The sequence below is a fragment of the Atta colombica genome, unplaced genomic scaffold (assembly GCF_001594045.1).
Source record: "Atta colombica isolate Treedump-2 unplaced genomic scaffold, Acol1.0 scaffold49, whole genome shotgun sequence".
Taxonomy (NCBI): domain Eukaryota; kingdom Metazoa; phylum Arthropoda; class Insecta; order Hymenoptera; family Formicidae; genus Atta; species Atta colombica.
In genome coordinates this window covers 759,563-773,598 of record NW_017259538.1, presented here as the reverse complement: position 1 = coordinate 773,598, position 14,036 = coordinate 759,563, and the positions used below count along the sequence as shown (strand labels likewise).

Sequence of the window (14,036 nt, the reverse complement as noted above, 5' to 3'; positions counted from 1 at the left end):
CTCTCTCTCTCTCTCTCTCTCTCTCTCTCTCTCTCTCTCTCTCTCTCTCTCTCTCTCTTGAGACACAAGGATCCTAACATTTAGAGAGTTCTCTACAACAATACACATTTAATTTGTCGAACGTCCTTGAGAAAAAATCTGTTCGGTGTATAAAGACGTCGTCTAATTTATGATCGTGATTCATCAGTTCCCAGAAGTTATCAAGTTGGACGTTCAGTTCCCTCTGAACGTCCAGCCCGATACCTACCGAGAAAAATCATAACGTGTTCTTTTTGAACAACTGGATTTATATCTCCGGTGAAAAATTATTTCTCGTTCGAGTTAGAGCCTTCGAAATTACTGATAGATTATCGGGTGGGTAGGTTCAACAGGGAGATCGCTATCAAGATCGAGAAAAACGCCATCTTTGGAGACAAGATAATGCGTTAAGAGCTGACCCTTGCCTTTAACGAAGACAAGACCTCGTTGCTCAAAGCCGAAACCGAACGGCTCCAATATCTTTCGTGTCTCGTCGGTAACCTGCAAATTATTATTTTTTAAACTTAGATAAATTTTTTTATCTAAATTTATTTGTACTTAATACGACTATCTAAATTTAATAAAAAAATATACAGTGGTAGCAACTATAAAGGAGACTGAGACTTAATAAATTTTAATAAATAATTATTTAAATAGTAATATATCATTTATTTGCAAAAAACAAATATTTGCTAAATAAAAAATAATAACAGTTAAATCAAATTAATGATTCTTGTACCAAATAAATGAAATACATATATATGTTTATATTTAATAAATGTTCAATTGGCTATATTTAAATAAATATTTATTAAAATTTAGTACATTTTTCTCTCAATGAGAGAAATGCATTAAAATATTTAGAAGCCATTGTTAATACATCTTTCTGATCGATACCTGAATGCAGGCGACTTTCCCCGTGCTCTCCATCCTCGACGCGACATTGACGGTGTTGCCCCAAATATCATAGTGAGGTTTCCGCGCCCCGATGACGCCAGCAGTCACCGGTCCATGATTAATGCCCATTTTCAAAACGAAGTGATTAAAACTCTGCTCGTTAATGCTTGACAGGGCTTTCTTAAGTTCCAGAGCGAACTCCACAAGAGTGACGAGGTGGCTCCATCGAGGAGCATCCTCTGACTGCACCGATTGCACCTCGGATATTCCCGAAGCGGCCATGTAGGTCGATCCTATCGTCTTAATTTTGATGATACTATGAAATTTCTTCTGATCGAGGATCTAATCAGACAGAATAAAATTATACAAAGATATTATGAAAAAAAATATAGGAGAAGGTGTAAACTGCTACAGCCAAATCTGTCGAGAGCAGATTTTGAAAGTATTGGGTTGTCCGGAAAATTCGTGCCGATGAAGGAAAATTGAAAGAAGATTTAAATTTTAGTTATACATTTATTAAATTATATAGGTTAGTCGGCACGAACTTTCCGGATAACTCAATATATATCCTATAAATTTTTTCAATAAAATACCAGCAGAAATATAACAGAATCTACTAAAAGAATATAATGACAGGCTATTTGTTAAAAAAACTAAGTAGAATCTGCCGATATGTAATCATTTAACTCTATGAAGCTGATTGGATTTATTCCATTCCATTCAATGACACTATGATCCAAATCGAACCCAGGCCTCTCTAGAGATGAGGTTTTGAAACAATGAGTTTTCCAGAATTAAATTGTTAGCCTAATGTTCAATCCTCAACCTGGGGAATCGATGCAAATATCTATTATAAATATTGATATATAGACTACAGTTATATATATATAGACCTACAGTTTTTAACGCCGGCTCTGAACGACGGTGACAAATATATTCTCAGCGGTTTAGCATTGCCTTCCGAGAGGTTTCAATCAAATCAAATTTTTATGTTCTGAGTGAATTTGAATTCTGCATTTTCGACATAGCAAGCAGCTGCGCTACATTCTACTCTACGATCATCCATTGTATTTATTAGACTTATTTAATTATAAAATCATTTTGTCAAAAATGTCGAACAATTCAATTTTCTTTATATTATGTCAAATTTGGATTATTCTTATAAAAATATATTTATATAATATTTATTCCTTTTATTACAAGTATGTCATTTGAAATTAATTAGTACTTTGTAATTAACATAAGTTAAATGGATTTTTAAACGTAATGTCAGTAGGTATTGCGAATTGTATAGCGAATTTGGTTGGACGCGTTAATGCGCATTAATGCATGTTAAAGCTGTTGTACATCCAGTAAATAAAAACGGATTGAATTGGATAAATCCGTGGATAAATCAAGTTTTTGAATCCGCGTTATTCGCGAAAAAGATATCGAATTTTGTAAATACTGAACTATTGAATCCATTTCTATACATCTAGATAAATACAATAATGTTGATTCTAGTAGATTCATATAAATGAATATATGTTAATCGTTCGTGATCCTAGTAAGTGACGTAATGTTGGAAAATATGCATCGAGGTGATTATAGATATATAAATAATTGCTTTCCAAATAACCCTAGTACTGTATACTACAAAGTGTACAACATTACGGATCTACGGTGACAGGATGACTTCCGGATATAACCTGCACTGAAGTGACCAGGATTATGTCTAAATATCACTCTGTCGCCGTGAATCCGCAATATTGCAGTTGGAATGAATTAATTGGTTGAACGTACAATTCATTACGTGCATTGTGTATGTTATCAAAAGTAAATGATTAATACGTATAATTCAATCGAATTGATCGCATGTTTCATTTCTATAATGCACATTGAGTGAAATATAGAAAGCAAATAGCCGTAATTATTGTGTCAAGCTGGATTACAGATAGAAAACGGATTATAAAATCCAAAAACTTTATTCGACATCGCTTCAATAAATAACTTTCAATATTTTTCAATAATTTCTCGTTTGCTAGGCACTGGTTTAATTTGTGTAATAAAAATAAAATACAAATATTTTAAATTATAAAATATAAATTTTACTTAACAGTATACTAAAATGTATTGAAAATTTTACGATATAATAATCTGTTTTTATGCACTTAGAGGAAATTTCTTCGATATTTATGGAACATGTAAAAAACCTTATAGAAACAGTTCAATCTTGATAATCATGTAAGTTTATTTTGTCATTTGAAAAACTTTATAAAGATTTATTTGAGTGAAATATATTTCTCACAAATAAATTTTTAAGTATCTTTCTCTTAGTGTATTTATATTAAACACATATTTTTATGTCTGCAATTTATGTACAATGACTTTAATGTACACCAGTTCGTAAGTGCATCTAATCAAATTTGCTACATACATGTTACAGATTTTAACGTCAGCTTTGAAAGATTAAATGTCGTATTCCATTTATATATTTACAAAATGATAGATTCTATTCAGTTTCCATCGACAATTTGCCATCGGATTATATCGGCAGACTGTGCTAACAAAACACGAGTTTAATACAAATGACAGAGATGATACCGGATCTATAGTAATCTGAGCAAATCTGCTGCCAATTTATCGTCATGCTGCGGATAATTTGTTTATCGAGTATAATGGAGAAGCTTGACAGAAATAAGATGAGCAACGAGAAACTTACGGCGTCGAAGTCAGAGATGACCTCATTCAGGAACCTGAGACACTCGAGGCCTTGATTGTTGATGCTCTCCTCGCTGTAGAAGTCCGCGAAGTTTGGCATACTGGCAAATAGCACGCCCACTTCGGCGTAGCTCTGGCTGTAAAGATCGTCGTAATGCCTTGCATGCGATAAGAAATATGCGGCTACGTGAGGTGGTAAGATGTTGTATATTAGTGCTCCATTTCTTCGTTTCATGTCCGCTGCTCTTTCCCTTTGCGCGATTACCTCTCGTCCTCGCAGATACAGCATCCTTCGTGCCTTCTCGGCCTATATATAACATTATCTTCGTTAACAAGTTTGCCATTTAAAATTTTTCGCTGAATAAAGCGAGTGAAAAACTAAACTTTTGATCGCAATTCAATTTCTAATTAGTCTACATTTTTACATTAATTTTTACATTAACTTTAATTTTACATTAACAAATTAATTTACAATTTAATTAATTAATATTACGAAATAACTATACGTATATACGGAAAGAATAATTTTACTGAAAATTTAAGTAGATCTGAAAATAATTTCGTTTGGACCATTAAAACAATTATGTAGGACGCTCGAATTGATTACTAAAATATTAAAACTTTTTGCAGCATTTTCATTAGCGCTTAAATATTTTATATAATTACTTTAATAATTCAATAAAATTATTTTCTGTATCTAGCAAAATTTTTAGATATTTCAGCAAAACCGTATAGAAAAAGAACGTTTTTTGCCAAAATATGAAAAAATTTAGGTATAAATACATTTGAAATAATTTCATTGAAGATAAAATTTTGGATATTTTAACAAAATAGTTCATTTCATATGCATAACTATATACGCACTCAAGAAATAATCGTACAATTTGTGTATTTACACACACACATACACACACACACACACACACACACACACACACACACACACACAATATATACATATGAAAATTATATTCAGATATTGATATCAATATGAAAAATTAGCTAAAATGGATAAACGACTAGCACATACTGGAACATCGCATATTTGAAATCAATAGATAACAGAGAAAAAATATATGAGGAGTAGATTTTTAAAATGCGTTTTGTCAAAAATATTTGTAATTAAGAAAACGAAAGAAAAAGAAAATCCGCACACAAGAAAATTACGTACGCACTTTACAAAAAAATCAGAAGAATGTGAAATATTAAACAAAATTGCTAAATAATTGCTAAAAATGTTAAACAAATGCATTTGTTTGTATCTAGTACGTTAAATGTACGTTAAAATTGTATGTTAAAAAACATAATGCACTTCGGAAAATTAATTTTTTTTCAGCATATAAATTAACAATAAAAAAAATGCTTTCTGAACATTTCAGAGTAGCTTATATTATAATATGAGTCTTTCAACACTGAATACTACGCCATCTCTAATTAAAAAAATAAAATTTCGGACAAAATGCATTTTAGAATTCTGCTCTTCATATCTGAATTATTTGTCAAATTTAATAAGAAAATCTCTTTGTGACGTTTAGTCAAATAATAGAATATAAAAATGGCTGTGATTCATTCAGTTCTGATTGGATTATGAGACATTTTGTTCTACATATTGTTAGAATATTGCTGCTATAATTTTATATAACAGACAATTTTCTACTAGATAAAAACCAATGATGATAATGTTTTAACTGTAATATTTAAAATTCCAGCTAGAGTGACAACATTTTTCTAAGAACGGAAAGAACAATTTTGTTAAAAAATTTAGATTATACAATCTAAAAATCTACAAATCTAAAAATAATTTTGTTAGATAAAGATATTTATAAATGGAAACTCGAATATGAGCAATGTCGCAAAAAGTTCTGAAAAATTCTGGCAATCAATTTGAATGTCCTGCATGAATATTTTAATAGTTCAACCAAATTATTTTCAGATACTAAATTTGTAGATATATCAGTAAAACTATTCTTTTCGTGTAGCAAAATTAATCTTCAATCGAACTCATCTATGGAATTTTCTCGCGTTCTAACTCGTACGCGAATTATATTTCTGTGACACTGGACAGGAAATGTTTCGTTAGGACGAAAATTCCGTGAAATTGCTTTCGCTTTTCTCTCATTCGGCACTTTTGATAGCAGATAGAGGCTGCTAGGCGGATAAAATGTCATTCAACACGCCGTAAAAAGTCCACTCAAAAATTACGAATTATCGAGATCCAATTTCTCGATTGAAGCCGTCATCATGGCTATCCGTAAATAGATTATGTTTCTATTTTACGCCCAAATACTGATTGGATTATTTTAGACAAATCATAGCGCATCGATTCATTTTCTTGTACATGAAGTGGAATATGATTTCAGTAATGAAACCAAAATAATTAATTCGAAATATTGAAAATAGAATACGTAATTAATAAAAATTATATTAAATTAATAACGTGTGTCAATTTGTACGAATAATAGTGTGAAATTTACGATATTACATTTAATATCTATATTTAACGTGACACAGAATAGATTATTGAGGCAATCGTAGGCGCGGTTTTATAGATCCATGAGAATTGATTGTTTTTTTATCGACATGTCGACCTTGAAGGAAGGAATCATTTTCACTAGTCGTTCCATTCTCGCGTGCTGCAACACTCCGTAAATCGATCGGCACGTAATGCAGCCAGTGTATTTTCCCGTTAAACCTTGCGACAATCGACCATTGCCAATGTCAACATTTTTAACGATAACGAATCATTATAATAAGATGGTATAAATCTCGACGATATTCATAACAATTTAAAATCTTTCTAAGTAAAACATTTTGTACTTACGTATCTCGCCACGATGACTAACGCGGTCGCGATAGTGAACAAAGTGGCTGCTAATGAATATTTTAGTGGAAAGGATATGTCTCGATAACATGCCATTTCTTCTCTGTTGAGGCTCGATGAGAGGAACAGGACATTGATGCAGGACTGCGCACCGGCAAGGAAGTACATCAGGCACGCCTTGGTCAGGTAACAGAGATATGTCGGCATCGAGATAGCGACCAGCGCAAGGACACCGACGTATGAATAATAAGAAGGATATGGACATCGCGGAGACCATTTTAGAGTAGTGTTTTTTAGTGGCTCGATGTCATCGATGATCGCGCAGTTAGCCTACGTAAAACAAATATAAAAATTATATATAGCTAATATTATTTGTCTACTTTAAAGAAACTAATAGCAAATTCGATTGAATGCATTCAGTGCACAGCACATTAAAACCGTCATCACGAATTGTGCATTTTATTCTTGCAGATTAACTCAATGTACAAATAAGGCTTTAATCTTTAATTTTAACTGTAGTATATTTTTTAACTATAGTGTATATTTTTTAACCGAAAATTCGCTATAAGTTTTTATCAAAAACTTAATATTTTAAACAAAAATTTATACCAAAAATTTAAACGCTTTGAGATATTAAAAATATGAATGATAATATCCTAATCCTAGCGAAAATAAAAATCGAAGAGCGAATTAGAATAGAGAAAATAGAAGAAGCGTTTTAAGAGTGTTTTAAATGCTTCTCTTAAGCTTTACTATTTTAAATTTCTTATATGGAAAAAAACAATTTTGCTAAATATACTATCAAACTTGACAAAATAATTATTACTTTCTTTTCGCGTAGAAATTTTGTTTACGTTTCTATGTCACTCTTCCCTTACATTCGATTCGTCTCCGATCTTTATTTTCACCAGAGTAGGTTTTAATGTTGAAAATTATATAACAAGTGCAGTTCATTAAATTGTTGCTGAAAAATGAGTTGCTTCAAAATTTCCGTAAAAAAATTAATCTGAGATTTCTAAGATAAGCGAATTAAGATAGAAAGAAAAAATTCGCTGAGCGAGTGGTCGAGTTACAGCAACAAGTATTGATCAAAAATAGTTGTTCAAATTCATACCATATCTAACAACAGAAAGATTATGAGGGAGAATATCATCAGAAGTGCGAGGGTACTCCTGAACCACGCCGCCCTAACCGCGCTACCTAGGCAGGTAGCTCCGGCCAGCACGATACCGAAAAGAGTTACCACCCCGGCGCCACCCCACGTGAATGGTCCCCAGGGCTGCATCTTCCAGACTGGGGCTGCGCACATCGTGACCAGAGGCCCACCAAGAAGCGACAGAGGCGAGAAGGCCTCCTCGACGCTGTGAAACGCCGTTTCCACATTCGGATCTTTGAATCGTAGTGTCAACCAAGAGGCGTGACCTTTCAGGTCAGTTCCACCACCTACGAGTGTTCGTACGCTGACGTCACATTAAGGTTGAGTCGTTAATAAGCCGGATGTCCATCGATTGATATGGATTATTATTACACTTATTTTATTATTTTGTTACTTTTGGCTGATTCTTATTATTTTCTGATGCCAATTCCGAAAATGGGGATAGAATTTATCTTATGAACTTCAATTTTTTATAATCGACATACCTCTTTTTAAAAATTTATGCATTTTTCTAACAACAGCTGGCGCGTATGAAGTCTTTTTTTTAATTAAAATGAATAAAATAAATGTTTCAAGTCTTTTATAACAAAAAATCATGTTAAATTTAAAAGCTATTCCTTATAAATCATTTATTTATTTTTAAGCGGAAGAGATAAAGAAATTATTCTCCTCGTAAATTTGACGAACGAAATCTCTTAGCGCAAAAAAATACACTATAAAATACCCTATTAAATTGATTTAACATACGAATTTGACATAAAACTTAATATTAAAAAAATGAAATTTTATCAACTAATAAATATCAAAATTAAAATATCAAAACAGAAAATATCAAAATTTATAAAATTTTATGCATGTTATTCAAACATTCTCTTCTTATAAATTTGACAAACAGGCATTTAAAATTAGTAAAAAAAAAATACTATAAGAAACAACTCTAACAGATCAATTTAACATTTAAAGAATGAAATTTTGTCGATTTATGTTCTGGACGGATTCTTGCTGAAGTTATATTCTTTGTTTTATTCATTTGCAAAATTAAAAAATTCTGATTTTAATAAATTTGAAGATTCTTGAACGCGAAATTTCGCAAATGTAAAACAAATTGTCAGTCTCCGTCGATAGTAGATCTCGAATGTATTTAAAATAATGATAATAGAAATAATGATAATAGAAAGGTCAATTTATGAGCAAATAATTAGATCAAAAATAAAATGGTTTATTAGAGTGTTATTCAATTATTAAAATGTAATATATGGGAAACGTATTTAAAATTTTTAGATGGCCCCTAAAGATTATTTTCGCGATTTTAATGAAGTTTGTTATGTAATTGAATATTAATCAACATAGTGATATGCTTTCGCTTGAGAGTCGATAATTCGCAACCGATGAGAGTAACTTTACGAACGCATGCGCGAATTTTTAAGCCGCTTACCGAGTCGAAATAAAACAACGATCCATTTCCAATCTCCTCGGATTTAATTTAGCCGAGTTTAACGTTCCCCAATTTCAACTTAAAATGTCTGACTTTTTCATTTTTACCTCTGCTGTCAAGTTTCTTCCTTAGACGTTGCTGAAATTCCTCGGAATCCTCTCGAATATTATCCACTTTGTCTTGCACATTCTCTATTATTCTTTGCGAGTTTTCCGCGTCCGCCAGTGACGCGAGGCTTTTCGTCACTGCTGGCTTAAATGGCTTCAAGGCTCTTACGATGAAGTAAGTGACGAGGCCAGCTTTCTGGAGTGCCTCTTCCCGATCCTCTCCGTGCGCCGGCTCGACCTCGAATTCCCCATTTAGGAAACTCAGCGTCGAATTCGAGATGTGTACCCTCCTTAAAGCATTTGTTTATTTATGCACTCGGCGAGACTTTTCTGAACGAATAAGTACACGGAAAGAGTTTTTTTTTTTGAATACTAAAGTATTCAAATATTAAATTAGTCGCAGATTTGAAAATAATTTTGTTAAATCATCAAAATAATTAATTAGGATGTTCAAGCTGATCATTAAAATGTCAAAACTTTTTGCAATATTGCTCATTGTGCTTGAATATCCCACATAATTATTTTGATACATTCCAATAACTTGATATATTCTCATAATCATCTTGATACACTCAAAAAAAGACAATAGTAACTTTAAAACAACTATTATACATAATTGAATTAATTATTTTAGTTGCAATAACTGTAAAATAATTTACTCAATACGCACTAAAAAAAATTTACTAAATCTTAATATATATTATTTTGAACAGTACTGAGTAAAAATTTATTTACAGTAAATAAATACTTAATAAAAACTTAATAAAAAAGTGATAATTAAATCAAATTAACGGTTTTTGCATAATAAATATATGTTTATATCTAATAAATATTTACTTAAAACTATTTAAACAAATATTTATTAAAATTTATTTAGTATTTTTTACGTTAATTGTACATAAAATTTGTATAGTTATCTTTATATCTTTATATACATATTAGTTCAACAAAATTATTTTTAGATCTAACTAAATTTTTAAATACCTCAACAAAATCGTTCTTTCCGAATTAGAATATCGTATTATCCTTTCGCTCAATCGCGTTACTATCGGATAAAATAATATTTGTCATCATATTAGTAACTAAAAAGTTAAGATCAAACGGAATACACATTTAGCGTTAAGTGAAGACTCTTTTAATTCGATTGTAATTAATTCCTAAATAGCATCTATAATTGCATTCACAAATTAAACAATTTTATATATAAGAAGCTTTTCTTACCCCGCCCTACCACTACTCTCCATTTTATTTGCCAACTCGACGTCTTTGCTGTAGACATCGAATTGCCATTGCCTCTGTCCGAGAACCCCGGCGAGTACCGCACCCGTGTGAATACCCACTCTCATATCGACGGGGCTGTTAGTCGTTTGCTGAACATATTTAATCGCTTCCACCATAGACAGACCCATATACACACAAAGGACCGCATGATCTGGCCTTTCGACAGGTGCGCCACTTATGCAGTAATAACAATCCCCTAATATCTTGATGCGCATTTGCTCGTATCTGTGAATAAGATTTCATACATATTGCATAATTTTCATTACTACATTCTAATCCTATTCGATCGGAAGGAAATTTCTATACTGATTTGTGTGTGTGTGTGTGTGTGTGTGTGTAAAGAAGGATACATACAAAATATATTCTTGACTATAAATAAAATATTATGCGACAACAGACGATGATCACGTAAGCAAAGTATATTTGGCAGCGATGAAAAACCTTGGTCCCCGGGGATATTGATTGCTGGTATCCTCGAAAGACTTCCTCCTGCAGCAGGATTCACAGAGTCAAAATAGTCGAAGACAAAATCGACAGGGAATTCACTGATGGAATCAATTTCGTCGTCGGACCGATACAATTTTCATTACCGCCGGCGGAAATGGAACGCGCAAGTTATGGAATTCTACCACTTTTGCCGTACCGTTTTACGATTAGCATTCGATAACACGCGAGGCCTCACTTAATATGCATATAACGGATGGAGAACAAAAATAACTCGCTATCGCAGACGGATATTTAATATCTTTTAAATATTCAACTATTCCAAATTCACCAATAATCCCAATTAACTTAATTCGTCAAATAATTACAGTATTAATTATTAGTCGAATTGAATCGTTCAGATCTGATTATTACGATATCGATCTGCCAGAACTGCAGCATTTCTCTTGTGTGTATTGTTCTTCACTTATAAAATCGATAGGGAGAATATAAAAATGCGCAAATGTAATGAGAAAATGTAGCTGTTAAATTTACTAGTATTAAACATTCTTCTTTGCCTTAATATAAGAGCTGCATTGAACAGATAGCAAATGTATTTATTAATCTTCTGAAATTGATTAAAATCTATGACACGGTTATTGATTTCTTTGTATTAAGTAGATTTCACAGATCCAGTGTATGACACTGGATCTGTGAAATCTACTTAATACAAGTTGATTAAGAGGCTAATTGATTTTACTAATTAATTTCGAGGAATCAAAGTGGCATTATATAAAAATAATTCATATAAAAAAAATAAATATCAAAGTATTTAATAACAATAAATCAAATTTGCAAATGTAATATAGAGTAGACAATATAATTACACGGAAAGATTTTACTGGAAAATCTAAAATTTTGTTAGGTATATATCTGAAAATAACTTTGTTTGATTATTAAAATAATGTATTGGAAACTCAAACTTTAGTTGCCATCAGAATATCAAAATTTTTTGTAGTATTACTTATTATTTTTTAATTTCCAACATAATTATTTTGATGTTCAACAAAATTATTTTCAGATTTGTATCTAGCAAAATTTAAAATTTTTTCGAAATCTTTCTTTTCGTATGAATGAGTTCAAATAGACGCACTGCCAATTCCAAAAGAGTATTGACAATTGAGTCGGTCAATTGAGGGATCTACAGATCTACATCAATTCTGAAGAATTAAAGTAAAAACTTTAAAATATGTACCGTTCACTGAGTTGATCGAATCGCGCGAAGAGCTCGTTGAGTATCTTGACTAGCTCGCTGGCGCTGTAGGTCGACGAGATCGCGGTGAAGCCGACTATGTCAGCATAGAGTATCGACACGTTTTCATGCCTAGACATGTAGATCTTCTTGAATTGCGTGTCAAAAGACGCGCCGAGATCCTGCCGCATCTTGACTGCGACGTGTTCCGGCAGAACGCTCAGCAACAGTCGCTCCTGCTCCGCGCTCTGCTCTTCGATCATCAGCTGAGCCTCCAGGCTCTGCCTGGTCTCCAAAAACGCACGGCGCTGCTGGAACTCCGCCAGGTAATAGCCGCAGGCACCCAAAATAGAGGCGCCGATGAACAGCGTCATCGTCAGGATCTACAGGACGTTTTTTATGTAGCTAACTTTACGAGTGTCTAGCACTGAGGCAGAGATTTAGTCGCGTCACTTGGCGAGAACTTATTATAGACTCTCTTTATTTTATATTAAATATACTAGAGATGTGCTAACACTCTGAAAATATTACAAGTCAAACTCCAAAGCCTTATAACTCCATTGTCATCAATTACTCACATCAATTATTCACAATCTGTCATTTAGATTCAAGCATTTATATATATATTAATATATAATTAATATAAAATTAATATTTAACATAAAATTAAATATAAACGCAATATATTTTAGTTACAGTCAAATATAAATAAAATGTCTATTTGAATCTCTGCAGTTGATAATGCGTAAATGATATACAAGAGTCATTTGAAAAATTTTGAATCTTAACTTACCATCTTAATGAAGATGGTATTATTCGTCAAAACCATTCTACTACAATTGTACATGTATTGCAAGATATCTGTAAAAATTGTAGTTATTTTGGACGCTCAATTGTTGTTTGTACCAGTCGATATCAGGATTTTTGTAAAAATGAAAAAAATCAAATATTGATGATTATCATAATAAAAATTTACGGTTTGAAATTGAAAATTTCAAACGAAATTACGATTTGAATTAATTAACTACTCATCGTATTCACTAGATCTAATCCCCAACAATTTTTTCCTGTTTCCTAGACTCAAAGTTAAGCTCAGAAGACACAGATTTTCATCAAACGAAAACACTAATCGATTGGCACAAATGATTCTCAAACAACAATTAAGCATCCAAAATGGCTATAATTTTCACAGGTATCTTGCAAAACATGTACGATTGTAATATCAGAATGGTTTTGACGAGTAATGTCATCTTCATGATGAGGCTCAAAACTTTTCAAAAACTATCCTTGTATTTATAATGCGATAAGATATAATTCGTAAACAATTGTGCTTGGAATGTACTTATCAATAAGAAGTTAACTATATATTTGCATTGAACTACAGGCTATTTATAAATTATACATATATCTTATCATCTTATAAATATATCAGGAGATACATAATATCTTGGCGCTAAGAACACGCGCAGCGATTAACGCCAGACCGGCTGTATACTTTACTTGATACTATTTACGCAGAGACTTCTATAAGCATTTTACTTATATTTAATTTATATTTGGAGCTACAAAATTATTTTTATTTAATATATTTTAGAATTACTGCCTTTAGCATAATATTTAAAGTAAAAAAAAAATAAACAAAATAAGCAACTACATTTATCTTCAGAATTAAATAAATAATCTTTCTAAGGCCAATATATTTACGGCCAATATATTTGTACGGCATTTTTTCTCATTGGCAACCAACGCAGTCTATATCTCAATCGCCAGATCACTCTTCCGGGTGATACTCCACTATGTTAGTGAACGGTAGTCAGTTCATTTCCAGTGAAAAAGCATCGAGTCGCGTATCGAAAGGCAACCTTTCGCATCGTTGCACAGCGCTATTCTCACGCTCTCTTTGTTCCTCTCTCTCTCTCTCTCTCTCTCTCTCTCTCTCTCTCTCT

At 32.1% G+C, this 14,036-nt stretch overlaps 1 protein-coding gene across 1 annotated transcript in view; it reads right to left on the bottom strand.

Annotated features, from left to right (window-relative positions):
- Positions 1–45: 45 nt before the first annotated feature.
- Positions 46–14,036, bottom strand: part of LOC108691651 (adenylate cyclase type 3-like) — an 18,765-nt gene continuing 4,774 nt past the window's right edge. The window contains exons 2-9 of the mRNA XM_018199507.1: positions 12,094–12,473; positions 10,356–10,640; positions 9,135–9,424; positions 7,551–7,879; positions 6,437–6,766; positions 3,617–3,922; positions 916–1,257; positions 46–519 (exon numbers count right to left, since the gene is read on the bottom strand). Coding sequence (XP_018054996.1) covers positions 337–519; positions 916–1,257; positions 3,617–3,922; positions 6,437–6,766; positions 7,551–7,879; positions 9,135–9,424; positions 10,356–10,640; positions 12,094–12,473 — 2,445 coding nt within the window. The 3' untranslated portion in view covers positions 46–336. The remainder of the gene's footprint in view (positions 520–915; positions 1,258–3,616; positions 3,923–6,436; positions 6,767–7,550; positions 7,880–9,134; positions 9,425–10,355; positions 10,641–12,093; positions 12,474–14,036) is intronic.